Source organism: Anarhichas minor, unplaced genomic scaffold, assembly GCF_050575085.1.
Source record: "Anarhichas minor isolate MPS153535 unplaced genomic scaffold, ASM5057508v1 ptg000026l, whole genome shotgun sequence".
NCBI classification, from domain to species: Eukaryota; Metazoa; Chordata; class Actinopteri; order Perciformes; family Anarhichadidae; genus Anarhichas; species Anarhichas minor.
Genome location: NW_027466472.1, coordinates 8846959 through 8873959, shown reverse-complemented (window position 1 = coordinate 8873959; position 27001 = coordinate 8846959). Strand labels below are relative to the sequence as shown.

The 27001-nt window shown below is 42.6% G+C and overlaps 3 protein-coding genes across 4 annotated transcripts; 2 read left to right on the top strand and 1 right to left on the bottom strand.

The window, feature by feature from the left end:
• Positions 1-1282: 1282 nt before the first annotated feature.
• On the bottom strand, positions 1283-2554 carry crybb1l3 (crystallin, beta B1, like 3). The gene is made up of 5 exons (XM_076100466.1): positions 2489-2554; positions 2274-2392; positions 2045-2177; positions 1583-1725; positions 1283-1451 (listed from the first exon to the last, which is right to left on the bottom strand). The coding sequence occupies exons 1-5, from the start codon at positions 2552-2554 to the stop codon at positions 1283-1285; spliced, it is 630 nt and encodes a 209-aa protein (XP_075956581.1).
• A 4266-nt stretch (positions 2555-6820) lies between these two features.
• On the top strand, positions 6821-8520 carry cryba1a (crystallin, beta A1a). The gene is made up of 5 exons (XM_076100307.1): positions 6821-6862; positions 7032-7150; positions 7357-7498; positions 7760-7902; positions 8373-8520. The coding sequence occupies exons 1-5, from the start codon at positions 6824-6826 to the stop codon at positions 8518-8520; spliced, it is 591 nt and encodes a 196-aa protein (XP_075956422.1). The 5' UTR covers positions 6821-6823.
• A 1772-nt stretch (positions 8521-10292) lies between these two features.
• Positions 10293-26672, top strand: cpda (carboxypeptidase D, a). Of its 2 annotated transcripts, XR_012956170.1 has the most exons (22): positions 10293-11060; positions 11968-12215; positions 15920-16062; positions 16244-16413; positions 16854-17281; positions 17430-17621; positions 18173-18340; positions 18591-18700; positions 18916-19018; positions 19369-19511; positions 19601-19770; positions 19866-20168; positions 20339-20534; positions 20708-20843; positions 21076-21222; positions 21339-21437; positions 21527-21591; positions 21738-21869; positions 22155-22340; positions 22995-23070; positions 24284-24386; positions 25199-25334. XR_012956170.1 is itself a non-coding variant. In XM_076099855.1 (21 exons), the coding sequence occupies exons 1-21, from the start codon at positions 10417-10419 to the stop codon at positions 25423-25425; spliced, it is 4113 nt and encodes a 1370-aa protein (XP_075955970.1). In that variant the 5' UTR covers positions 10294-10416; the 3' UTR covers positions 25426-26672. The 2 variants fall into 2 exon arrangements, 1 of the variants encoding a protein (XP_075955970.1); XM_076099855.1 differs by lacking the exon at positions 22995-23070 and having other exon boundaries at positions 10294-11060; positions 25199-26672.
• Positions 26673-27001: the final 329 nt, after the last annotated feature.

Here is a 27001-nt window from a genome sequence, read left to right as displayed (position 1 = left end):
CATGTTTTTGGCTTCCTGATGAATGTAAGTCTGCTCTGCTTTATCACACTGTGCATTTTAGCTTCCCAGAACCTAAGGTTGAAATGTTAATGGTCTCTACCGACTCCTGAAGGAAATATCTGGCGCTTTAGCTGCTAAATGCAAGTCTATCACTTTGTCATTTGGTGCGAGTGAGGTAGTGTACAGTGGATTTATCAGAGATTTATTGATGAAAACAGCAGCCTGCAGCTAATGGAAACCGTGTCGATGAGAGCAGTGAGACTGAACTCAAAACAGCAAAGTTGTGGGCCAGAAGACCAACACATTTGGCTGAAAGACAGAATATGCGCTCCTCAGGGCTGAGAGACACTGCAGAGTTGGCCGATAATTCTCTTCACATTACACATATTCCTTTGATCCATTGTTAATAAAACACATTGATTACTGACACTTTAAATAACATCTGAGTAAAGGATCATTATTAAATAAAATACGCAAAAGCAGCTTTATAATATTTTTATTTCATTTTTCTTCATTGGAAAGTTGCTTTCCAGATGCCAGCATCCCTGAGAAAGTGTTAAATGCAAATCTTCCAGACAGCCCCATCAATGAGATGAAACAGGCCAGTCAAAAGATGATCACATCTGCAAAACACAACCCTGCATAGCCACCTTTCTCTTGGTTATTCACAGGCTGGCCAGTGCCCTCATCCTGTCAGTGAACTGAGCCTGTTGCTAATATGAGCAGATAGTGCCTCCCTCTGCTTGGCAAACTTACTGCAGGGCATGTGCAGAGCTGAGAGCTGTCCATGGTAGTACTTTGTGAAGAATGATATAATTGTTTATCCCTTTACTCTTTAAAATCGGTGGATCCCAGGAGTGGGAGAGCGCTTTGGCGAACCGGCTTATTGGCATCATGTCAGCTAGAAACACGTAGGCGAGTAAATCAAAATAAAATAAAAGGGTTATAATAGCATTGAAACAAACTAATAAACACAAACTATCAACTAATCCCCTATAATCCCCCTTTCATATTCTTTCTACGAGGTCTGTCGACAGAGAGCATTGCTACAGTTTTTACCGGAGTTACAGTTACTCTGGAAGTCTGTGACAATCAGAGTTTCTTATCAGAATCATTCACGATGCCACATACTCCCAAATCCTACCAGTAAAAGCATAACAATACTCAAAAGCCATTAGTTTATGTGGCGGTTGAAGAATTTCCAAGGGATGGTTAGCAGCATAGCAAGCCTGACCCCTTTTGCTATTCCCTCCTGTTAGCCCACAGTCTGCTGGACTCCTCTCTATGCGGTCATCTCGAAGCAGCCCCTGCGGTGTGTCTGCATGTCCCTCACCCTGCGGATGGACTGGATCTGGGGTTGCTGGGCTCCCCACTCGTTCCAGTGCTTGTAAGGGCCCATTTCAAACAAATACTGGTAGCCGCGGTAGCCAGGGTACTGGTAGCCCACCCAGCTGTGAGGGGAAGTAGAGAGAAACACCAGTGAACAGTGAACAACAAAGCTCTACTTTCTTTGGCCATGTAGCTTATCTAGCTGCGTGTCCTTTTTGTTTTCATTTCATTCTGGTGGACAGAAATGACTTACGTTCCACCGGTGACCTGAATGCTGGCAACGCGGTCCTGGAAGCCGTAAGACCACAGGCTGGGGATGTCCTCATCGCACACCTCCATCTTACGACCCTCGAAGTTTGGACATTCAAACAGGCAAATCTTGTGATCCTGGGGATCCTGTAAGAGACACAAATCACTTTTAAATTAGTAACTGGTGGTGCAGCTTCTGGTTTGAATACTAATGCTGTTTTAGAAGCCAGGACCAAACCTCTGGGGAAAACATTAAATACTTGTAGTTGTCTGTATTTTTTTAGTCACAACTTTGTCAAATTGAAACATAGTGGCAAGAGAAATGTCAGCTAATAAAAGCTTTAATCCAAAAATACTGGCAGTGGAATGAGCCTATAAATACACATATAAGAGCATCCATAAAAAGCACTTTCCCTCGTGCCAAAAGAAGATGGATGAGTGGGGAAAATGCAGCGAGACAACTCACCATTTTGACGGGCCTGACCGACATGAAGCGGTCACACCTGTAGCTGTTGGACCAGGTGTCCCAGCGGGGATACTCTCCCTTCTCCAGCATGTACATCTCACCGGTCATGTTCTGCTGCTCATAACCCACCCAGCTAGAGAGATTGATAGAAAGACAGATCCATATTTAATTTAGGAAAAATGTACACCGTGTTGTAACACATATTTTGATGGCAGGTGTGGTGACTTACGGTCCACACTCGACTCTGATGGAGCCGATTCTATCGAAACCCTTCTCGCACAGGTTTTTGCACTCTCCAAACAGGTCCATCCTACGGCCTTGGAAGTTCTCATATTCATAGAGGTATATCTGAAAGGTAAAACAAGCTGTTGGCATCTGTCTCTGAAAATATTTTTCAATGATTCAATGATTGGTCGATTAAAAATGAATAAATAGTAGAAGTACCTTGTTTTTGCTCAGCCCAATGGCAGAGTGGCTGCCAATACTCCCTTGAGCACCTGAGTGAGACATGATCAGATCTAGAGACAGAAGCACAAAGTCAGTCAGCCATTTTTACATATCGTTGTGGGGCTTTGAAAAGGGGGAATTACTCAATTCTTCACTGCTGGAATACAGCATGTACACCGAGAGTGGTGTGTGAGCACAATGGTTCCTGTTGTTGATAAGAGTCAGGATCCTTCCAAGCCAACGTTCATTCATTCATTGTTTGCCTTTTGGCTAAAAGGGAACATTTGCTTCTTCGTACAGTATCTTTTCTGTCGATGTTCACATTTATACATATGAAAAAATAGATTTCAGGATGTACCTTTATTTTTTTGATGGTTTTACTGTAAAATGTGTCTGACTGTGCAGCATTAGGAGGGCTTTAAAGGGTTAACTAACTCTGCCCTCTGTGGTTGAAAGTTTCCACCGGTTTCACCCCGACCATAATCAGAATCCCTGATGGGTGAGGTTGAGTGAGCAACTGTAACCACACCCAACAATGATGTCACGATGCACTGACAGACCCCGGAGTACACTACTTCACCACAAGGAGACAAGTTAAACTGCTGGAAGTCAACAAAAACTACAATTTCAAGGAGTGTTGCTCTTCAAGGTTGAAACACATTGTGGAAACAATCTGTCATATATTTTTCCCTTGGACTTCTTTTCTTGTGTACTGAAACATAAACCTCAAGACTTTTCACTCAATCTAAATTTGGAAACAAAAAAACTAAGAAGTAAGCAGATTTCTACAATAATGTACATTTGTACACTATGCTGCTATTTATTTTACTGTTCCCATGAAAAGTGAGGAATAACTGAACTCTTTTTAATGTTTTGCTTTCCTAAGTCCATCCCTACAACATTTGTTTTAGCAACCTAATTTCATCTGATTCTTCCCTCAAAGTGGTGTTCGTCTTTATATTCCCAGTTCATTCCCTGAGGTTTTTTCCTTTCTATGAGAGTAAAAACACTTATTAAACCAGCAACAAAGAACTGATCTCTTCAAACCTTCCATGATCCATTTTTTAAGGATAAAGTATTTGGCACAGCCCCTCATGTTTCTTTTACACCTTACCTCATGATGAGCAGCTGAACATGAGAGCAGCACTAAAAAGTAAAATCATACCCGACTGTATTTTATGTCAATATTCCATCTGCTCAGTCCAAAGTTAAGGTTTAAGAGAAGAGCCAATACTTGCTTGGTTCTTTCAGTCCAAAGCGTGAACAGACAAGGAAAACCACAGTATCCCCCTTAATATCCAAAGAATTTAGCAGTTTTAAAAGTTAGAAGACCTTAAGTGGAAACTTACAGTTACAATTGCAGGTTGAAACGGACCGACCTTTGGAGAAAGTGATGGACGCAGGCGTTGCTAGTGGGTATATATATATATATACATTCACATCCATGCCATGTCTATAGAGGTCGGATTCTGACTTCTCATTGGCTGTGGGCTCTTTGGAGCATGAAGCGAGGTCAAAGGTCACACTGATAATCTACGGGCAAGTCGTGCTGACGCGGCGGCCTGTTTTGTTGCCCTGCACCATTGTGGGGGACCGGGAACAGTCACTGCCATCAGCAGAAAGTTTGCTTTTCTACACATACACACACACACACACACACACACACACACACACACACACACACACACACACACACAGTTACTTTTGCACACACTGCTCTCACATTCCATCCCTCACTTACTTTTAAAATCCTTTCTCTATTTTCTTTTATTCTTCGCTTCAGTCATTTTCTCCAGTTTCTCTGTGATCTGTTTTGTCTTTTTCTGTCTCTCTTTCTCTTGATCCTTGGTGCAGCTGGTCCAAGCCTTTGAGCCCTGTGTGTGTAATGTGCTGACTGCAGGAGCGGCGTCCATCTCTCTATTGTTTGGAGAGGCGAGTGTTGGACACTCTTTTGCGTATTATAGTGCTGTACAGACAGGCGGTCTCCATACATAGACATGTCATACAGCCCCACACACTCATGTCATATGCACACAGGCATTTGTGCACACTAACAGAATATTACCTTAAAGTAACTTGTGAAAACAGATACAAATAGGAACCTTGTGACCAAAAGACTAAAGATAAATTAAATGTTAGCTTTTTTTAGCTCTATCAGCAAAACAAAAGATTCATATTTTTGTCTGACTGCTTCCAATGTGTTCTAATAAGTGTGCAGTGTATGCATACTTGGCCAAAGATCTCTCACACCTGTGGCACTACGATCTTTTAAATGCTTGTAAAACTAATTTCAAGCAGACGGATCTCATTAGAACATTTTTGATTTCCACCTGATGCAGCTGTTAGGCCGTGGTGAAAGGCCTTTGGGCAAATATTAACAATATAAAGGAAATTATTAGAGCATAAAAAAAGAACACACAGGAAATGTCATCTTTTGTTTTGTTTTTTTAATACAAAGACAATGTGAAAACATTTGACGTCACAGCTGTTTTAGACATTTACATCGTTGACATGGGAGGAAGAACACTTCAGAATATTCTGAATCACTCAGGTGTGTTTCTGTCTCTCGGTGGGATTGTTTTATCTTCACCTTTGCAAGTCATGCTACATTTACAGAAACATTAGTCTTTATAAAGGTATTGCAAGCTTACAGCATATACCCTGGTAGAAAATATTAACACCATATCTCTCATCATCTTCTGGGTGTGGCTCAAATATCAGTTTGCAAAACATAGATACTGAATGTTTTTACATTTTAGAATATTGCTAAATTGTCTCATACAATTATTTAATTCCTCAACGACCCAGAGTATTAATGGTATACTCTATGTAGCTCAGTAATATGTGTATGACAATATTAATGCATTATTGGAGTTTTTGATAAAGTGACCATGAGTTTAGAGTTAGCTAGCTAGGTGAACTGCTTTGAAAACACTGACCTGTGTGGGAAGCTTGTGTCAGGAATTTTTGTATGAAATGCAATGAAAATGTATTTTTCCGGCATGTTTAGGCTTACGTGGATGTTTTAATTATTATTTATTTTTATCGCCACGAAGAAAAAAACGTTGAATGAAATAAAGTAACGTGTAAAGTTGTAAACTGACTTCAAGGTCAGTTGTCTCTGTCTAAACGGATGTGTAGGATGTGTAAGTGTGTGAGTTCTTTGTATGCTCTGAATGTATTTCTGACGGCATGAACCATTTCTGACCATTACTGTGTGTGTGCATGACTGAGCATGTGTGTATATAGGAGTGAGTGAAAAGTTAAAGGACCAGAGACATGGGGTCAGTTGACGTGGACATGGCGTGCAGCTCGGAGACAGAGCACAGCTCAGTGTGGAAGGAACTAAGCAGGTACATTATTAAAGTACAAATCTGGCTTATTAATCAGACAATTCTGTTATTTTGAGTCAAGCGTCTTTTAGGATAGAGATTTTAAATGCAAGTTAAGATTTTCTGTTTGTGGTCCGCAATATCAGTTTGCTTTTCACTTGAACACTGAATGTGTTTTTTTCCTTTTGCATCAGAGTCACTGGCAAGACTGCCTACATCTGTGATGATCTGTTTCCTGGACCAGGCCGTGCCAGGACTTGGTCCGGCCCACTGATCGTGGACCATTTGGAACTTGCCCTTATCTGCACTGGGCACGGTGCCCTCCATCCAGTCCGAATGCAGCGGACTAAAGCCCGGCAGCTCAGTGCTGAACAATGACTGCAACAGCAATGTGCTGACTCCTGCCCCGGCCCACGGGCCCAGCTGCTTTTCAGCACCAGCGTGTATAAATAGGTCCGTTTACTCTGGGGTCGGGACATCGTATTTGTGGAGCCCCCTGTGAGCACTGCACTGCTATTCTTTGGGGCCGGTCAGGTAAGCCCTCTATCTCACTCCATTCATCCTATAGACCTTTGCAGACCATTGTCACTTTATCTTTCTGTGTCTTTTGTCTTTGTTGTTTCTGCTGAGCCACATAAATGTATAGACTGAGGTCAGACATGCACATGCAAACACATACTGATCATACACCGGGAGAACAAACAGCATTGTGCCTACGATAACAGCTGCATCATCAAGTGTGAGCATATAGTCAGCTTCAAGAAAGGTTTCATACTTCTTTCATAGAGGTCAAGATTATTCCTACTGTATGAGACATGCAACACTCAAAGAATATGAATATACCTCCTACATAGGCTATTGACAATAACTTAGCTCATGAAGTTTGTGTGGAGGAGGTGACAGGTTGTGTTTGAACTGTGTGATGTTTTCCTTAAGTTGTCTATATGATTCTCCCTTCTCTCGACACTGAAGGTGAATCAGCATTGAGACACACAGTAGCATGGCTTTGAACAATCCCAACCCACTGGGGCCATGGAAGGTGAGTGTCATGTCTTGCCATTGGTGCTTAATAACAAAAGCAGATTCACATTCTTTTTTAAATTCATGCCTGGCCTGACGATGTCAATGATGATGTGTCTGTCTGTACACACGTCAGTGTGTGCGTGTGGCATGTGCATACTACATGTATGCATTTGTGTCCTCTCCAGATCACAGTTTATGACCAGGAGAACTTCCAAGGGAAGCGTCTGGAGTTTACCTCAGCCTGCCAGAACATCATGGAGTGTGGCGTTGACAACATCCGCTCGCTGAAGGTGGAGTGTGGAGCGTAAGTCAAAACGAGGAGCTCTGCAGAATCTTTCACACATGAGGAAATTACCTTCAGTGAAAGAGATCTACCTGTGAAAACATTCACATTCAGCAACAGTGGAAATGTTCAGCAGATCCAATATCTGGTAATCAGTCTGTTTTTACCTAAGTGTCCTAATGGTCCTGCATGTTGTGTATATGTGTCTGTCTGCTTGCTGTGGACAGCTGGGCAGGATATGAACACTCCAGCTTCTGTGGACAGCAGTTTGTGTTGGAGAGAGGAGAGTATCCACACTGGGAGTCGTGGAGCGGCAGCAACGCCTACCACATTGAGAGGATGATGTCTTTCCGCCCCATCTGCGCTGCTGTGAGTTTAGGTCCCACTCCAAAGGCTTCAGTTTCCCCTCTATTTGACGTCTCATGTGTCTCCAGAAGATTCTGAATTAAAAAGCGTTAAGTTTGACTCATCAAATTGACCTGCTTGGTTTCTTGTGTGAAAAGCCTACGGATCCCAACAGCCTAAAAAGAAACTATAGATAGATCCATAGATTATGGACTTCCCTCACAAATTAGATGAATAGGCCCATATAGTAAATAACTTGTCTTTTCTTGCATTACATGCACACAGAACCACAAGGAGTCCAAGATGGTGTTGTTCGAGAAGGAGAACTTCATGGGATGCCAGTGGGAGATAAACGACGACTACCCCTCTCTGCAGGCGATGGGCTGGGGCAACAACGAGATTGGATCTATGCAAGTTCAGAGCGGCACGTAAGTCTCTTCACAGGCTTCTGACTTGCTAATGCTGCCATTAACCAACATGCTGTATTTAAACTCACATGGCACAATACATGTTATAATAATACACTAACAATCTGCAGACACCTTAACCGCCACCTGATCCCAAAATGATGTATTCCATTATTTATTGCAAATTAATTTTGTCAGTTTATTTGTGATTATTTGTGTCTCAGCAATGCATGCATAAGGATAAACCTTTTGAGATGTATTTATTTTTTAAGGGCACTCATATTTCTGTATAGATTATGCTGTATTGCTCTCTACATGTTATTATTTTAACTTTTTTTGAATGTAGTGAGCTGTCAATGACAAGAGGAAGCCCTGTTTTTAACTGCTGCCTTCTTCTCACATACTTTTGAAGTGTGGTTATCTTCAATCATTAATCACTGGTTTCATTTCCTCCTCTAAACATCCCTCCTCCCCCCTTCCTCCTTCTCCAGCTGGGTGTGCTACCAGTTTCCCGGTTACCGGGGCTACCAGTACATCATGGAGTGTGACCGTCATGGCGGCGAGTACAAGCATTACAGAGAGTGGGGCTCCCATGCTCAGTCCTTCCAGGTGCAGTCGCTGCGTCGAATCCAGCAGTAAGACCTGCAGCCTCCTCTCTCAACCTCTCACTCTTTACCTCCTCTCCCCCCCTCCCTCCTCCTCCTCCTCCTCCTCCTTAACCCAGTCATTCCAAGCTTTATCCAGCTCTGTCAGACCTGACTGAACTAAGGCGTTGACACTTTGCTGGTGCTTCACAATCAAGATGTTTACCGCACTTTTGTTTTGTTCTGTTATCAAATAAAAGTAAGGAGAAATTATGGAAAGAATTAAGGAAAGAAAAATTAATTGTCACTGAAGAGAAGCCCCTGACTGACGCCCCACTGAGGAGAGAAGAGGAGGAAGTTGAAGGGCGCATGGCGGCAGGGTGGTGATGTCACTCAGTCATTGCTCCTCATCTTTGTGGGTAAAGATGGTGTTACCAGTGATCAATAACAAAGGAATGGGCAACACAAAATAAACAGAAATACAAGAGTCTGCTGCTAATCTCCATGGTGCTCAGTTGTGATTTATTTCATTTATATTGAAGTACATTTACACAAAAAGGGGGCTCACAAATCCACATGAAGCTTGCGCCAAAGTGGAGCAGTGTAAATTAGGATAATCCTTGTATTGCCTGTGTATAATAATTATAGTCTTACAGAAAATATGCAGTTGGAGATATGAACAATGCACACATACAGTAAACATCACCAACATTTTGTCAGTGATACTGGTTAATTACTGGAAATCATGAGCAAGAGTTTTTTTTGTGAGTGTGAATATCATCCTCTGATATCGTTGTAACAGAGGATTAATACTTTTAAAGCTTAAATCAACAACTCAAAGTATTTTCAAAATGCAAACAAGTTAGATGTAATGTGGTTGCTCCGCCCATACATAAGAAGCATTGTTACATGAGTTACTGATAACAGTTAATAGCATAACAGCATTGACAAGAAAATCACTCAGTAAAATTAATTTTCATTAAGATCTCTCGTGTTTGCTTTAGGGAAAGAGTGGTTAGAACACATTAAGTCAATAATCCTCAAATTGAGCCAAAACCCAGATCCCCGATAAATAGTTACAGAGCCTCTGCTCCATTAGCTAAAATATATTGGGTATAGAGTCTCTAAAGCTTAGAGAAATACTCCACATTCATAACATTTGTGTAATATTAGTGGATGGACATGGCTAACATAAGTTTGCGTGCAGGGGTGAGGGTTCAACATAGTCAAGAATGAATAATACAACAGAAAATGGCTTGAAAATGTGTTGCCTGTGGCCGTTGAGCAAACATTAAACTTTTCAGGACTTTTGAGTCATATAAGAATCAGAATCAGAATCAGCTTTATTGGCCATGTATGTGTACGCATACATAGAATTTGACTCCGGTTTACACATTGCTCTCAACGTACAGTACATGGAATATACAAATAAACAAGAAAAATATAAAAACAAGGACATTAAAGACAACAAAGTAGAACAGAGAGACTCAGCATAAACGTTTAACATTTAACTACTATGCACAATATAAATATAAATATACATCGAAGAATATGAACATAAAGAACAACAACAATGACAATGGACAATGGATTTGGGATGCATATATACGGCAACTCTGGCGCCCACATTAATACAAATTTACATCTATTTGGCAGTACATCTCGGGAAAATATACAGCCGCCAGCACTGTTACTTTACACTTTACATGTGTGAAATTGGGACAAAAAGGCAAAAAAAATAAAGTCGAACTCTACGGTCGACCTTAAAAAATTACGTCACCGTCACGCCCTGCCCCTCTGAGATGAGCGGAAGTAGATGGAAACAGCCAGGCCAGACCCTCTGACAGCAAAGATACGCCTGTCGCTGGGGAGCCAAACTCTCCGGACCTGGTGTTGTTTTTTTCTTTGACTTGAAAGTCCGAATGGTGTAAAATTAGAAGACAACGTCAACATGGTGCACATTTCGCAGCATCTACCGTCCACGCCGAAACTCCGGGCGTCACTTTTCGCCTTTCTTCTCTTTCTTGTTGTCTCCCGTGGTGACGTGCCCCGGACACGAAGCGGCACCCCCTCGACGGAGGAAACGGTAGAAACTTACAACAAATACTACAATTATGTTGACATGACCGGGCGTTTGCAGTCCTTAGCTCAGAGATACCCTCACATAGCTAACCTGTCGAGCATAGGTCAGTCCGTTGAGGGACGGGAGCTCTGGGTGATGCGGATCACCAAGGACCCCACCAGAGACACACCGGGGAAACCTCAATTTAAATACGTCGGGAACATGCACGGGGACGAAACCGTGTCCAGGCAGGTGCTGGTGTACGTTATAGAGTACCTGCTGACTAACTATGGAGAGGAATCGCGTGTTACTGAGCTGGTGGACACCACGGATGTTTACATCATGCCCAGCATGAACCCTGACGGCTTTGAGAGGTCCATAGAGGGAGACTGCGGTGGCAGCAGCGAGGGTCGAAACAATGCCCAAAATAAGGACCTCAACAGAAGCTTTCCTGACCAGTATGATGGGATCGGGGACAATCCAGGGACCATCCCCGAGGTGATGGCTGTGATCAGATGGATCCAGGAGAACAAGTGAGTTACTCTCTTTCTTTGAAACACACCACAGTGCACACACCACGTAGTTCAGTTGTTGTGGGCCTTGTTGCCCAGAGGAATGACTTGAACAAACTTTATTGATCTCAAAACACTTTTTGGTCAATGCATATCTCACAGTGGAGGATTTGGAGAGTGAGAAACATTCCTATCAATGAGCAACTCTGTTCTTTGTCTAATTTATTAAGGCCTCAGGGGTTGTGTGACTCACTATGGAGTCCAGAACTACTGAACCGGGACACCATAACGGCACGGTGTGTAACACTGAGGTGCAAAAGAGATTTGTAGATTAGTCAATCGGCAGAAAATGAACTCGTAACTCTTTTCCTAAATGTTTGAGTCATGTTTCAAGCTAAACTGCAAAAGATGCAGTGGTTCCAGCTTCTTAAATGTGATGGATGTTCTTGTGTCCTTTTCTTATTTTATACAGAGTATCTTTGGGCTCTGCAAAAAAAAAAAAAAAGAAGCAATTTCTCGACATCGCCCTGGCATCAGGAAATTGTGGTGGACATTTTTTCACCACTTTCTTACATTTTATTGACCAACTGACAATAATAGATTAATCCCCCCCCCCCCCCCCCCCCCCCCCCCCCCCCAGAAAAAAAACTACTGGGAGGCATCCTGGAAGCTGAAAATTGGGGTCAAATACCAAATAAATAACGTCCAGGGACCTTCCATGTCCTACCCCCCTCGCTCTCTTTCCTTGTTTCCCCTAGCGATCAGCTATTTAATGTATTTAATGCATGTACACAAATATTCATCCAGAAGAAGATGACTAGAATTTACTCCCAAGCATCTTCACACAACAGAATTCTTTCCTTGTCACTTTTTAAAGTTTGGAGGACAAGACACGCATGTGTCTAAAATGTTCCTTTCGTCTCTCAAGATTCGTGCTGTCAGGGAACCTGCATGGCGGCACCGTGGTTGCCAGCTACCCCTTTGACGACTCGGCCTTCCACCTGCGGGAGGGCTACTACAGCCAGTCAGAGGACGACGGCCTGTTTCGCCACTTGGCCCTGGTGTACTCCCAGAACCACCCTGGGATGAAGACCGGAGAGCCCAACTGTCCCGATGCCCTGGATGAAACGTTTAAAGATGGCATCACCAACGGGGCGCAGTGGTACGACGTTCCTGGTAAGAGGACTTTTCGTTGTTTTCAATGCCTAGTTTAGTGATGGAGAACAAATAACTGTAGATGAATCGTGCGAGGTACCACAAGCTTTGTGTTGACCATCACGACTTAGAAATTCTGTCTGTACGGTGAGGATATCCAGCCGCAGACAGTTTAAAGTTGTTCTTTGATTAAAGAGCTGTTGTGGTAGAAGATGTTTTTTCCTGTCATTGTTCTCTCGTGTGCTTCAAGTGTCATATTTGTTGTGCACAGCAGGCAAGTAAAACTCTTTTGTAGAAAAAAAAATAAATAAAGAAAAAATTGTAATGACAGTCTGACCAGTGTTGCTGCTTATCTACACATCGGAGGGTGAAGAATGTCCCTTATCGTTGTTGGACAGTTTGCAGAATACAATATGTTGGTTCCCACAACTGATATGTACGAGCAACAACCGGTTTGAGGAGTCTCAGGAATTTGTTTTTTGTGAAAAAAAAAGAAGTTATTTTTTGGAGCGGATTTGTTCAAAGTTACATTCAGAGATCAACTTAAAAAACTTGCTTTTTCAAAGCTTCTTAGAGGCAGTGCCAGTAGCTTTGTACCTGCATTTAATAAGCTAAATAATCATACTCATACTTCAGTCCTTGCTGCATTGAATAGTGTGCTCTGGTTTTTAGAATGCCTTTCTGCCAAAGCCAGTAACTCCTGAAAGTGTGAGAGTCGTAACAGGTTTGCCATAACGGCTCAGTCTGGGCATACTAAAGCCCACATATGTGTATCCCTGTCCTCTTTTAAGTGTCTTTAAATTGTAAGTTGGTAAGTAAATGCAGATTGTGTTGTTTCCCGACCTGCTACAGTTCATTCGGGTTCAAAAAACGGTTCTACTCTGCATTAACCGGGCAGAAACTTGATCAGCGTACTCTCTACTTTTGTTTGGTTGATTTTGTCCTGGGGGGGTTGGCAGGTGGTGATGTGTATGCAACTTCAGGTTACCGCACTGCTTTTCCTGTTGAGATGTCCTTTGTGGTAGTCAATTTTAGGAAAGGATAGTGTGTCTTCCAATTGGTCATTTCACATGGATTAGCATGCATTCGCCCCAGTTTTCAACCATGTATTCAATGCACTTTTGAGACTGTTTGGGGGAAGTAATCAGGAGTAGTTATTATCTTTAAGACCTGCTCTAATGTAATTTACCAGATGTTGTGATGTAGGTAGATAAACTGACCCACAATTTAAAAGATTCCTTAAAAAAAACTAGTATTTGTTCACTTGCAGATCACTTTAACCTAGACAATATGTCATTATATGTCGCACTGTCCGTTTACCACCAGGACCTGGAGCTGTTAATCATTGCCAAACTTGAGCACACACTTTTAAACAGCACCAGGTTTGCTAATACTCATCAGGGTAAATATTGGCTTTAATTTTCATCAGAAAGGAAAAGCAGTGTGATTACTGAATGGCGGTTTTAGCTGAAGATTACCTCTGCTACCTCTATGCTGTTCCTCATCCTAAATGGCCTGTATTCAGTCAGCTTCAGGTTGCAATAGGAGCCAGTCATGAAAGCTCTTAGCGGCAACAATATCAAGATGAAGATGGACAGCAAAAAGTGTAAAACACTTCAATAGACAGTGCTTTGATCCGTCTGGCACGTCGCATTGGACGAAATGTCACTGCTAAAACTGGGCTAATGACAGATGATGGAAACAGCTACGGCATTGTTTGACATAATGAGTGGTCCAGGCAGAGAGCCAGGACCAGGAGATTGTTTTTGTGTGGGCAGTCGGGGCTTGAAATAATGATTCAGCATAACACGTTATCGTGACTCCTAATCTCTTGACACAGTTTGGCCTCTGAGGGCATTCGTTTCTTGAGCTGTATTGTGGTTCATGTAACCCTCTGCTCATAACTAGGACCTTCTGGTGTTGCTGGAAATATATAATGTTGGTTGTAAGCGTCTTGAAACAGCATAAAATGTTTTTCTGTGATTTGTTTAAAGCTCTAGGTTGTGAGACTCATGTCACTATCTTTAGACATGACAGAGTACGAGGTCCAGAATATCATTTTACTGTATGGAAACACATTGCTGTGATAATCTGATGTTCAGACCTCTGTCACTGTAACCTGCTGACAGTCATACGACAGTACTACAGTTTTATTTTTCCTGCAGGATTATTATCCTTTTAAATGTTTGACTAACATAGTTTATTGCGTTGTATCTCTGAACCCTTAAAGTCATCCTGCTTTTTAAACATCCCTATGCCCTACACGGCAAGTTCAGCTACCAGCTCTGACTTTGGCTCCATTGTCTCGCTGGTGGTTTCCTTCCAATTCCAGGGTGTGTCCCTGGATCCGGTACATAGACAGGATATTTAAGGCTGAGTCTGTCATAGTGTGTCTGTGTGTTTGTCAGACTATGTTAGCAGATATGGGAGGTGTTTACTTTAAGTAAACGGTACCTGATCCGTATGAACAAAGTACTTGCAGTAACTTGGCTCAGGACGATGCCTAACGTCCTGCGACCGGACAAAAGGGTTTGTGTTGTTTGTCATGGTGGTGGATTGTCACAGCTGGATTTAGATCCAGCGTTATTTGCTCATCATTAACAGGTGAGATTTTTTTCAAAGGGTACATTTTGTTTGGTTGACAAAGCAATCTGCTGTCTCTGCTGCCACCACAAGAGGTAAAACCTCTGATGAATTAACCAACGCACCTCTACACACTATCACGTTCAAAATAAACTCAGAGGCCATGGTCACTGTTGTCTAGTGTCACTGTTTGTATCCACCAGTTTGGTGGAACGCATCTCAGAGCTCTTCATTTCTTCTTAAGTTGCCCTTTACAGTGTCCAGTGAATGAGCTGGCAGCCAGTCACCCTCGCGCTGACCAGCTGCTGTTTGACCGGGGACGACTTGGAGGAACCTGTGATTGTGGTGTATTTTGGAACGCCCGCTCTCAGAGCCAAGCCGGATACCACTTTACAGCCTGCAGCTGTTCTCCACAGTTGTATGGGATGCATTGTCATTTTCTTTACTGCAAGATCTCCAAGTTGATATGACACATAAAAAAATGTGCAGAAGTATGAATTTCTTGCAATGGTTGTTCAGTGATGGTGCAGTACATTAGAAATAGATATTTAACAAAATAGGTTTCAAGAAGCACTGACTAAAGCATGTAAAACTGTGGTGTACTATAGAGTATTGTAAAGTCATGAGGTTGTGTATTTAAGGTGTTTTGTCAAATACATGTCATTGTTGTGCATCACAGATAGTTAAAGGCCATTGTTTCCTGGTTGATGGCTTCCTTACTCTGACTGGTGGGAGGCTGGTTGCTTTGCTAGAGTTATTTGTTAGCGTTTGAGCCCTATTACAAAGGGTCAGTGATTCACTGGGTTCCTGCAGCCACCCAGCAGGCGGTCTTGGCAACCGTCCAGCCAGGGAGTCTCTGGCTGCCTGCTGTCGCTCCGGTGGGCTGGCCAGTGGGCCCTCCTCTTCGTCTCTCTGTTTGCCGAACCGCAGACGCCACGGCGTGTTGACACATTAAACACTATCTGTAAACTGTGACATCGAAGAGACCAAGATGGGGTCAAATTAGGATTAAGATTTTACTTTACGTTTACATGTTCATTTCTGGATTTCGACACATTCTTCTCTATTATACAACATATGATTGAATGCGTTGTGCCATTTCTAGCCTAATTTCTTCATTACATTCCTGGCTTGTTGTCTAGGTGGGATGCAGGACTACAACTACCTGCATGGTAACTGTCTGGAAATCACCATGGAGTTGAGCTGCTGCAAATATCCTCCTGCTGCTGAGCTCCATAAGGAATGGGATCTGAACAGGGAATCCCTACTAGCCTACATAGAAACGGTAGATCTCATAACTAAGAAAAGGAGTAATGATACATCAGCATTCATAATAATGTTACCTTCTTTTTTTGTGTTTATTCAAAAGGACAATGCCACAATCCAACCCTGTCTGATACCGTTACCATACCATTTCTCCAGTTTAGCCGGATACCCTTGGTATTTACAATATCACTGTCTTCCAGGTTCACATAGGTGTCCATGGTTATGTGAAAAGGGCCGTCAATGGTGCTGCCCTCGCCAATGTCAGCATTGTGGTGGCAAGCAATCGCCATAACCTGACCACAGGAAAACACGGGGACTACTACCGCCTTCTACTTCCAGGAACATACAACATCACAGCTGTGGCCCCGGGGTGAGTAATACCATTGAACCTTCCTTCGCATAGCAGGTTGTTAAAAAATAGAGTTGCATCATAATTAATTGTCAGGTTTCAAATATCATTGCAATGACTGATCACAGCACAGAGAGCGGTGCATTCATCGCTGTTTGTTGCCAAATCCCACAGCAAAATTGGTAATCTGGCTCTTACAGATTATTAAAAAAAGTGATGCGCAGCGTCAATGTCCCAGCCAGATTTACCCAGAAGTGCTGCATTCCTCTTTAGAGTTCCAGAGTAATTCTCTTTCTGAAGAACAATATATATCACAGGTCATTGGAAGTCATTGGTGAACGACTTCCTGGTAGAGAGAAGAAAAGAAAATGTTGTTGCTGTGTCATCTAATTTTGGTACTTCCTGGTATCTTTAAAGTGGAGTAGAAGTACTCAAGCATGCATTGTTTTTTCTGTACACAGGTACACACCAATGACAGTCCACAGTGTTGTGGTCGTGGAGGGCAAAGCCACAGAACTTAACTTTACCTTGGCACCTGTGGTCAACGAGGGCCCAGGTGGCATCACTGTGACTACATACGCCATTCCATCCACCAATGATCCAAACCTCCCCACCATCACCACCACCACCGACTCTTCTGACTCCACCCAGACCCGGTTGGTTCCTGAAGCAACGAGCAACAGCAGCCCACCTATACTTCCACCCGAACATCAGCCCATCCAGCCTCAGGAGTTTCGCCACCACAGCTACTCAGACATGGAGCTGTTCTTGCGCAAGTACAGCAGCGAATTCCCCTCTATTGCCCATCTTTACAGCATCGGCCGCTCCGTGGAAGACCATGAGCTCTACGTGATGGTTATCTCAGACAACCCCACTGTCCATGAGCATGGTATGCCTTAGATGGGTTGATTAAAGGGGTTTATATTCACGCGTCATGGAGAATTTTCCCTTAAAATGTGGTGTGTGCATTCCATTATGTTAATGCTATTTAGTAATACAAATTTTCACTCTGACCTCCTTTTTTGTTTTGATGTCAGGTGAGCCAGAGTTTAAGTATGTAGCCAACATGCACGGTAATGAAGTGGTGGGCCGAGAGTTATTGCTCAACCTCATTGAGTACCTGTGCCGTAACTACGGTACTGACCCGGAGGTCACTCAGTTGGTCAACAATACCCGCATCCACATCATGCCTTCTATGAACCCCGACGGATATGAGGTAGCCACTGAAGGTAAGGGACACAATAACGTAACACTATCTGCACAGTATGGAATTAAGACTAGTAACATTATCTTAGTATACAGGCCACACAGGTGTCTGTTACATTTCTTTGGATACATGAGCAAAGATGTAGCATGACTGGTTTTGAACAGTAATTTGATCAGTTGACTAACATTCCTTGAGTGTATATTGCTCTACTGAGAGGTACACAGAGCATTATTTTGTCACATATAAGCTGTTCTTTTCATTTCCTTTGCGAAGTAGTCTATCCTTGCATATTATCTCCTTACATACTGCAGGCTTCACCTCATCTGCTGGTCTAAATGGCTTTAGTTGCACCATCTTGCTTCTGTGAACATTTTTAAAGAATGGGGAAATTTCCAAAAGCATTTCCTCTGTCTGCCAGTGTCTTTTAGCTGACAGCTGCTGCTGGTGTGTAACAGGAAGTATCGGGGCGGTGGAGTTGAGGCTGTGTACATATCTCATCAGCCAGAACATGCTGTGGTTGCAGATAAGGAAACATGTAGGTAACTCACAGCTAGTCATTGTTTTCTCTCACAGGGGATATAGCTGGTTACAAAGGGCGCAACAACAGCAACGACTTTGACCTGAACCGCAACTTCCCAGACCAGTTTTTTACCATCAAAGAGCCCAGACAGCCAGAAACTATAGCTGTGATGAACTGGATGAAGAGCATCCCCTTCACGCTGTCAGCCAACCTGCATGGAGGTACGGTCTCATTTTGAACTTTAGTGCCAAAGATTGCAGATTTCACACTGAATTGGATTTTAAAGCTACTTCAATAAACCTAATGGATTACTGCTATCATTTTAAGTTTTGCCTTTGAATCCACATTTAAGTCTAGATATTAGGCTACATTGTGAAAGGTAAACAAATTATGCATAGCAAGTATATTTCAACCACAGATGTAATTGTTTTTTTCACTAGTTTGTCTAATGTTTGTGCTGTGGAATATTAGGCTCCCTGGTCGTCAACTACCCCTATGATGATGACAAAGAGGGGATAACAAAGTACAGCCAGGCGCCTGATGATAAAGTCTTTCAGCAGGTGTCCAGAGCCTACTCACAGGTAACTGGACACTCTTGCTGTTGGATCTGTTTCAGGCTGGGATAATTATGTGTGCATGTGGTTTCATGTTATAATTGAGTGAGGAGTTAAACATAGAGAGGCCACTGGCATTTTGTGACATCTGTGGAAAGACGAGGTTTGAAGACCTGACCACAACAGTACTCATTGTTGTTTTCTCTTGTGTGTGTGTGTGTGTGTGTGTGATGCACGTGCAGGAGAATCCTTTGATGCACAGTGGACACACTTGTGAGAACCTGTACCGTGGGGAATATTTTAAGGATGGCATCACCAATGGTGCCGTCTGGTACAATGTTGCAGGTAAGCCTAAATCCACCATAACGCCATGGTTGCTCGCCACATTCATTATTTTAGTTTTGCCCACACCTCTTTGGCCAATTCAGACTTCTCTTTTATTATGTTTTATTTACTAGTTTAGTCAGTCGGTTTGTCTGCAAAGGGGGTATTTAGTAAAAAAAATGAAAAAATTAAGCTAAACTACTAAAGTGTTATTGATTCTTCAACAATGGACAAAATATTGTAATTTCATGGTGGATATTAAAAGTAAGTCTGCCACATTTTGACTATGCCTGTTGGCAGTTCAGGGTATTTGATTAACACCACTGTGTGTTGAAATGGAATTTGAAGTTAAAGGAGCACTTTTTCTTTAGGTGGCATGCAGGACTGGAACTACGTCAACACCAACTGTTTTGATGTGACCATCGAGCTAGGCTGTGTGAAGTACCCCGTGGGCATAGAATTGCCAAAATACTGGGAACAAAACCGACGGGCCTTGCTTCAGTTTATACACCAGGTAGTAAACTCTTAACATTCCCCCGAGCTTTCTCCCTACATACTCTATTTTGCATCTACTCATGTTAATACGGTAATGTGTCTCCGTAGGTTCACAGTGGAGTAAAAGGCACAGTCTCTGACACTAGGGATGGCACAGGAATTCCCAATGCCACCATTAGTGTGGAGCAGATAGACCACAATATCACCACAGCTCTCACTGGAGACTACTGGAGGCTGCTGGTCCCTGGGACTTACTCTATCACTGCCTCCGCTCATTGGTAAGATTTGGTTTTCCAAACGGAGAATTCTCTACATATTTCTGTGCTGTCATGTCCCCTGATTTTCACTGCTATTAACTTTTTCTGTTGTCCAGGTATAAACCTGTGAGGACCTACGCCACAGTCTCAAAGGATCATGTAGAGTTGGTGGATTTCAGACTGACGCGTATTCACTCAGACCCTAATGGCCAGTCTCCCAAGGGCCCCCAACCTACACAGAACCCATCTGAGAAGGCATTCCAGAGCTTAATCAAGGACCTCTCTCTGGGCCAGGGTTTGGAGCAGTTGGTCAGGAGCACGGCCACGGAGAACAGCTTCCGCTACAGACGCTACAAAGAGCTCTCTGGCTTCGTGAGAGGCCTCACACTTAACTTTCCCAAAATTACATCTTTACACAGGTATTTGAACCAGCCAGCGTCATCTCCACTTAATGATACATAACTGTTTGACATCATACCTCTATATCTCTCATCCTCTGTGTGCCACAAGTCAATACTGTCCAGAACTACTTACAACTTAAGTTATTTCTAATGATAATATATTCTGGTTTCTTCTCTTGTGTGTCCAGTTTAGGCCAAAGTGTAGAGTTTCGAACCATTTGGGCTTTGGAAATCTCCAACAGACCAGGGGAAGCTGAACCTTCCGAGCCCAAGATCCGCTTGGTAGCTGGGATCCATGGCAATGCCCCTGTGGGCACAGAACTGCTGCTGGAGTTTGCTGCCCTCCTGTGTATCAACTATGGCAAAAACCCAGTCATCACCAGGGTGAGTTTTGGAGGGTCTCAGGAAATATAGTGTATTGATAGCCTGGAATTAACCTTATTTAAAACCTTTCATATCCGGGATTGGGTTCAGTTTGTACTGTTACCGGTCCCAGTAAATGCAGTATAAGATTCAGCCATTTCTGTATTTGTTCATTCTCTGTTTCCCTTCCATAGCTGATCAATGAGACCCGGATTGTCATCGTGCCTTCTGTCAACCCAGATGGACGAGAACAGGCTATTGAGAAGCAGTGCACCTCCATCCAGGGCTTGAACAATGCTCGTGGCAAAGATCTGGACACAGATTTCTTTGGTCAGTTGTGTGTGCGTGTGCGTGTGCGTGTGTGTGTGTGTGTGCAATTGAATTGAGATACAAAGAATAAAAATGTTTAATCAATTAATTCACACTGCAATTGTGAAAGATTTGTGGTGAATGTCACAAATAGATGTCATTGCACTTTCTACATACACTTGCCATAAAACGCTAAGTTTGCTCTAACATTTCCTGTCCACCATCTGTTTTCCTCCTCCTTTTTTTTTTTTAGGCAATGCGTCACAGCATGTGGTGGAGGCCCAACCAGAGACCAGAGCCATGATGGACTTGATTCTAGACAAGACCTACACTCTGTCTGTTGCCCTTGATGGAGGCTCCCTTGTTGCTACCTACCCTTATGACAAGCCTGTCCAGCCTGGTAGGTTTCTTCACAGCTTACAGATTGCAAAGAGTACAACAAACAATGCGCCATCTCATCACTGATTGCTGTTTGGCCTTGTGGTTTTATGTACTCTTTTCTTTTTTTTTTTCCAGTTGAAAATGAGGGCACATTGAAGTACTTGGCAAGTGTTTACGCCAACAACCATCCTAAGATGCACCTCGGGAACACTGGATGTTCAAATAATGGGCAGAGTATGTCATTTAAGTGCCAAGAATAAACCCTGTTGTCTTGTTGGTATTGAATCATTATTAATACCTAACGGAACTTCTCTGTGACTCAGTGGGCAACATCCCAGATGGAGTTATGAGGGCAGCAGAGAGACAAAGTCACATGGGGAGCATGAAGGTAAGTCTCTCCACTACAGTGTCTGTGATTGCAGTTAAGTTGGCGTCCATGCTGCCACTACATAGTATTTCATAAAGCAAAGCCAGAAATGGGCTTCTGCCGCAATACTGTCTCATTTGTCCTCTTGTGTATTCGTGTCCTACCAGGACTTCAGCATGGACTTTGGTCACTGTCCGGAGATCACCGTGTATAGCGGCTGCTGTTTGTTTCCTCCTGCTGAGCAGCTGCCCACACTCTGGGCTGAGAACAAGAAGGCTCTCCTAAGCATGCTGGTGGAGGTATGATGCCAGATGTAATCAGCACAACATGGAGTTTGTTTAATGGACTTGTTTTTCATTGCGACATGAATATATAATATGAACTGTATGACTTGTTTACCTTTGTAACCGATTTTAAATGAGATATTTTCTAAAAGTAATGTAGCAGTATGGAAACTTAAAATAGTGACTGCTCTAGCTTTAAAAACAAGTGTTTTAATGACATATCTAACATATATTGTTCTGAAATTAAGGATTTAAGATTTTTACAGCCTTTAATTTACCCTCCATTTCTACCCCACCCAGGTCCATAAAGGAGTGCGTGGCGTGGTGCGGGACAAGAGTGGAAAGCCTATTGTTGGGGCGATCATTGTACTGAACGGGGGAGTGAGAGTCTTTACTGCAGAGGGCGGCTACTTTCATGCTCTGCTGGCTCCTGGCAACCACAACATTGAAGCCGTTGCTGATGGCTACCAACAACAACGTCAAGAGGTACACAGTTGTATTCATACCATGTATTATACCGTCAAGGGATGTACTAGCCTTTAGGACGACGGGACAACACTTTACAACAAGTAAATCAAAGTATAGCGTCTAATTATTCTTTTCCATTATGATCACTTGAAATGCATACGAAAGATGTGATGAGCCTTTAAAAATGTTTACATTATTATACATGACAATTTTGAAGATGAGCCTTGAATGTGGATGATAATTAAAGTAGAAGAAGAGACTTACAATCTCTGGTTTTCAGCATGATTTTTATGCTCGAGTCTTTGAAAGCAGAAAGCAGTTGTGCATCAGTTGCAACCACATGTGACCTGTTGAACAGGCGGTGATCATACACAAACAGTACAAACTAATGATTTGGTGTATTGAGCACTTAGGCAGATACAAACCCAAATGCAGCATTCATTTTGGCTTCGTAGGTATTGCATAATTGTGTGTTTTTTTTTTACTGTGAGAAATATTATTTATTTTTTTCAGTAAACATTTGAAATATAAATCCAGCTGCTACTTTACATTTCAAGGAAAATGAAAACTGTATCAAGAGACATAAATAATAATAAATAGTACACTCGTATCGTAGAAGGTTAGTGAGAGGATATTATTGTGGTTCCCCATTTCTGTCTATATCTATGAAAGGTGTCGGGCGGAGCACACAAAATCTCTCCATCAGCTCCAGCTTTCCATTTGACTGCTCTGAAATTTGCAGCGTGGGGTAGGCCAGCTCTTCAAACAGATGTTCCTTAATGTTTCTGCCCAGCTTCAGACTGTAGGCTGCGAGCTTCCCGCAAGGCCTTAAGAGCAGGGGATCCACCACTGAATGATACGTCTGCTGGTACTCCGGTACTGTGAAGCCGTGAATCATCAGAGGTCCCGGCTGGCTAGTTGACAAGCTGCCGGAGGTCCTCTCTTCAGTAGTGAGGGCTCCATCGCTGCGGGGCAGTTTGAGATCCGGAAGAACGGCAGCGTTCCTTTCATACTTGTCATCCAGGGGTTTCTGGGGGTCTGCTTCGCTCTGCTCACACAAAAGGTCCAAATCGTAACTCGGGGCCAACATGTATTTCCTCTCTTTAATAGTCTCCCCATATTTCTTAGGACATCGAATACTCCGCCGTAGACCATAGGGACGCATTTCATTCCTCTGGAAATTAAAGTGACATTAGTTTCAGTGGATTCAGTTCCTCTGTTGGCTATTCTGTGTCATACTGTCCAAAAAACTACCAGCGACCCATGTTGATAATTAAAAACAAGGAGAGAAATTAGGATAAAGAGGTGCACTTACTCTTTGCCAACAACTCTTGGCTGTGTGTTCAGGCCACATTACTGAATCAGGTTTGAAATCCTTTTGGTCTAGTTTCCCCCATTTTTTTTAAACTGCACTTGAACAATGGCGCTGAATAAATAAGAGACACTTGGTATGGAGAAAAGTCAAGCAAGTTACAGAAAGAGATTCCAGTGATTTACCTCTCCGTTTAATTTAGGATTTAGATGAGCCAGCACTCAAATCCTTTTTTAGACATTCAACACAACCTGCACCAGATTATACTAAGCAGTCACACCTGTAAGGGAGGCTTGCTGATTAGGTAATTAACAACCACACTTAAGTAGGGAGCTTTGGCAGACAGCTAAATGGCTTCCACCTCGATTTAGAGAAACGGACCGAATGGATGAGATGATTCTGTTTATGATGTGGTAGAGCTTGATGTTGTCTTCATGTTGCATTTTGAGTGACGTCAAAAGGTTAGCGAAGAAGATAAGTTTAGCAAAGCAGTTTATATTCAGCGGCTACCACACAAAACAAACAAGTAACTTGATTCTGATGTTTCACTGAGTTTCTGTTTTACTGTAAATCATCTCAGCATTGGTGGAATGTGACGGTGTTTCAGGAAGGTTCAGAGGCCAACTGAACGATTTGTGCTGTGTTGCAGGTGGTGGTGTCTTCCTATGAAGCTGCTAGCTCCATCATCATTGTGTTTGACATGGACAACAGCATCTTTGGCCTGCCCAGAGAGTTTGTGGTGGCCAGTGCAGGTAAGCAAGTCTATAAAAAGGACTTTAGAAACCAGTGTTGACTATCTGCATGATGTGATCGGCCCACATAATGATGCAAATCTTGCTAGTGATACGTCTCAAAATTAAACAAATCTGATTTGTGAAAATTTGAACTGATACCACTCACTGCTTTTAAATCTAAAATGAAAGAAATAGAGGCAGGTTCCCAAAAATGTCAATGTTTTTTAAATTAACTCGGTTAAGTCACTGTCTCTTAACTTTTAATTTCTTTTAACTTGTCTTGTTCTGTGTTTTCTGTCTGTAACTGTGTTTCTTGTGTTGCTGCCTGTCTTGGCCAGGTCTCCCTTGAAAAAGAGATTTTTAATCTCAATGGGACTTCACCTGGTTAAATAAAGGTTAAATAAAAAAAAAAAATAAAATAAAATCTCCCCCGTAAGTGTTTTTTGACTACATCTAGTTTGTTAGTCTTGTGATCTTTGACACACACACACACACACACACACAAAATAAATGATTTCCTTTGTTTTAACTGCTGTTGAAGTGCACAATTCCTCTCCTTTTCAGTGTTTTTATGAGCAGTTGGAACCAAGACTCCTAACTAGTTTTCACGAAGGAATTTTCTTCGTCGACACTGTATTCAGTGTCTTCTCGCATGATCTTTGTCATAGACACTTATGGAGGACAGTCCTATGTTTAGTGTGCTTAATCATCAAAACAAAAATCTCATTACTCAAGTGTTGTGTGATAGTATTTAAATGGTCTCTTGGCTAGAAACGGTGTGCGCATGTAAGCAGACGTGCTGAGTTGCGCGTTTCTTTTCTTCCTTGCAGCAGCCTCCATGACGGCGTTGGTGGTGACGGCGTGCATCATCTGGTGTGTGTGTGCCGCCAAGTCTAACCGTCAAAAAGATGGCTTCCACCGCTTGCGACAGCACCGAGACGACTACGACGATGAGATCCGGCTCACCTCCATGGGCTCCAAGAAGTCGCTGCTTGCCAATGAGTTTCAGGATGAGAGTGAAAGCGACGAGGAGACACTGTATGACAACAAAATCTGAGGACCATTGCATGAATTTGGGTGTTGGCTCAGTGTTTTTATTTTGATCTCTCCCTTAAATTTACCCAACAAGGAACAGTTTGAACTCTAGACAGCGTCTCTGTCTCTCTTTTTATGACGGAAATACAAGAGCGATAAAGACTCTTTTGTTCCGTTATAACAACAAGGACTCACTCCCAGTCACTCGGTTATTAGTGCTACTAAATTATTTCTTTAAGCGCATCCTGCTGGCGTCTGGACTGAAAGGCTTGCTCCATCTCTACCTGACTGGATCAGGAGAAATAGACAAAGAGAAGGCTATAAAAGAGGGAGAGAAGTAAACGTTTGATCCACTGTGGCCCTCATCCATCCTTAAAGCAGGTTTTGAGTTCCACTGCTTTTTCATTTCTGAGCCACGCAATAGTGCTCTTATAGATCACCACCTGTCCTGCCTGGCTGAGGGGTTCCAGCTGATAAGTCCTAATTCACTCTATTTTTTTTTATAGAGGATGATCAATGAAGTCTGAATGGAAGTGCTTAATATCACACAATCTCCCATCTGATACCATGCATTCATTTCAAATACAGCTTTGAGCAGAGAAATTATACGTTTCTTCTATCCGAGACAGCATTGCTACATTGAAGTGTCCGAGCCTTTGGGAGACTGAATCCAACACTGTGCCTTGGCTTCTATATAAAGTTTACAGTCCGGTCGGGCTGAAGTATGTGACGCGAAGCAGCAACATAGTGAATAGATAATATTTGATCCCTCCTATACTCAGGTGGTAGGAAAAGAGATAACTTATGATTTAAAGGACTGCTGAATTGTCAGTGTTGCACTGTTTCTGCACAGGTGACTCAAGGCTGTCCGGTCTTGGTTCAGTAGTTTTGTATTTTCCCAGTGAGTCAATGTTGTGGCCACGATCAATCCCCATCATGGGAGTGAGCTTCTCAAAAGCTTCTGAGCTTTAGGGGGAATCTGTTACCAATGAAATGCTTGAATGAAACCCTCCCCAGTGAGTGCGGGGTGCTCTGATGTATGCGTTGAGGTCACTTGCACTAAATGGAAAGCAAGGATTGTCCCATATCATTGGCCAAAAACAGAGTTTTTATATGTAATCATAAAAAAGAATGTATTTGTTGTTTTCCCCTTTTTGTGTTTATTGTAGGTTATATTCAAACTGTCTCCATGGAGAGTTGAGTGTGTGCCCTGTTTTTATCAAGGATGTGCATTCTCACCATGTCTCATAAAAAGAAATATCAATTATGTTTTCTTTTCAATGTGTTTGTGTTTATTCTCCCACTAAACAATACATTGGAGAGCAAAAGTCTCCTAGGTTGTCTTTCCATTACTGATCACTATCAATGAATCAACGTCGGAGCCATCCAGCTACACGAAGAAAACAAGGATAAAGAGAACATTATAGTCCGGTGCGAAATATTACAGTAATTTGCCATTTCTCTTGTCTGTTAAAGAAGCTCATTTCTCATTGGATGACGACGTTTAATTGGGGTATGTGGACAAATCTAGGGAGCAGGTTTGTGTCGGTAATCTTGTCCAACATGCAGATTTAACTAGAAGCATCTCCTGGTGAATT

What these genes read in the sequence shown, in the direction of transcription:
- cryba1a (XM_076100307.1), top strand. Translation starts at nt 6,824, where the DNA reads ATGGCTTTGAACAATCCCAACCCACTGGGGCCATGGAAG. An exon ending in ACCCACTGGGGCCATGGAAG is followed by an intron (nt 6,863 to 7,031) that starts GTGAGTGTCATG and finishes TGTCCTCTCCAG; the next exon opens with ATCACAGTTTATGACCAGGA. An exon ending in ATGCAAGTTCAGAGCGGCAC is followed by an intron (nt 7,903 to 8,372) that starts GTAAGTCTCTTC and finishes CTCCTTCTCCAG; the next exon opens with CTGGGTGTGCTACCAGTTTC.
- crybb1l3 (XM_076100466.1), bottom strand. Translation starts at nt 2,554, where the DNA reads ATGTCTCACTCAGGTGCTCAAGGGAGTATTGGCAGCCACTCTGCCATT. An exon ending in ATCAGAGTCGAGTGTGGACC is followed by an intron (nt 2,178 to 2,273) that starts GTAAGTCACCAC and finishes CAATCTCTCTAG; the next exon opens with CTGGGTGGGTTATGAGCAGC. An exon ending in CGGTCAGGCCCGTCAAAATG is followed by an intron (nt 1,726 to 2,044) that starts GTGAGTTGTCTC and finishes TGTCTCTTACAG; the next exon opens with GATCCCCAGGATCACAAGAT.
- cpda (XM_076099855.1), top strand. Translation starts at nt 10,417, where the DNA reads ATGGTGCACATTTCGCAGCATCTACCGTCCACGCCGAAACTCCGGGCG. An exon ending in AGATGGATCCAGGAGAACAA is followed by an intron (nt 11,061 to 11,967) that starts GTGAGTTACTCT and finishes TCGTCTCTCAAG; the next exon opens with ATTCGTGCTGTCAGGGAACC. An exon ending in TCTGGACACAGATTTCTTTG is followed by an intron (nt 20,844 to 21,075) that starts GTCAGTTGTGTG and finishes TTTTTTTTTTAG; the next exon opens with GCAATGCGTCACAGCATGTG.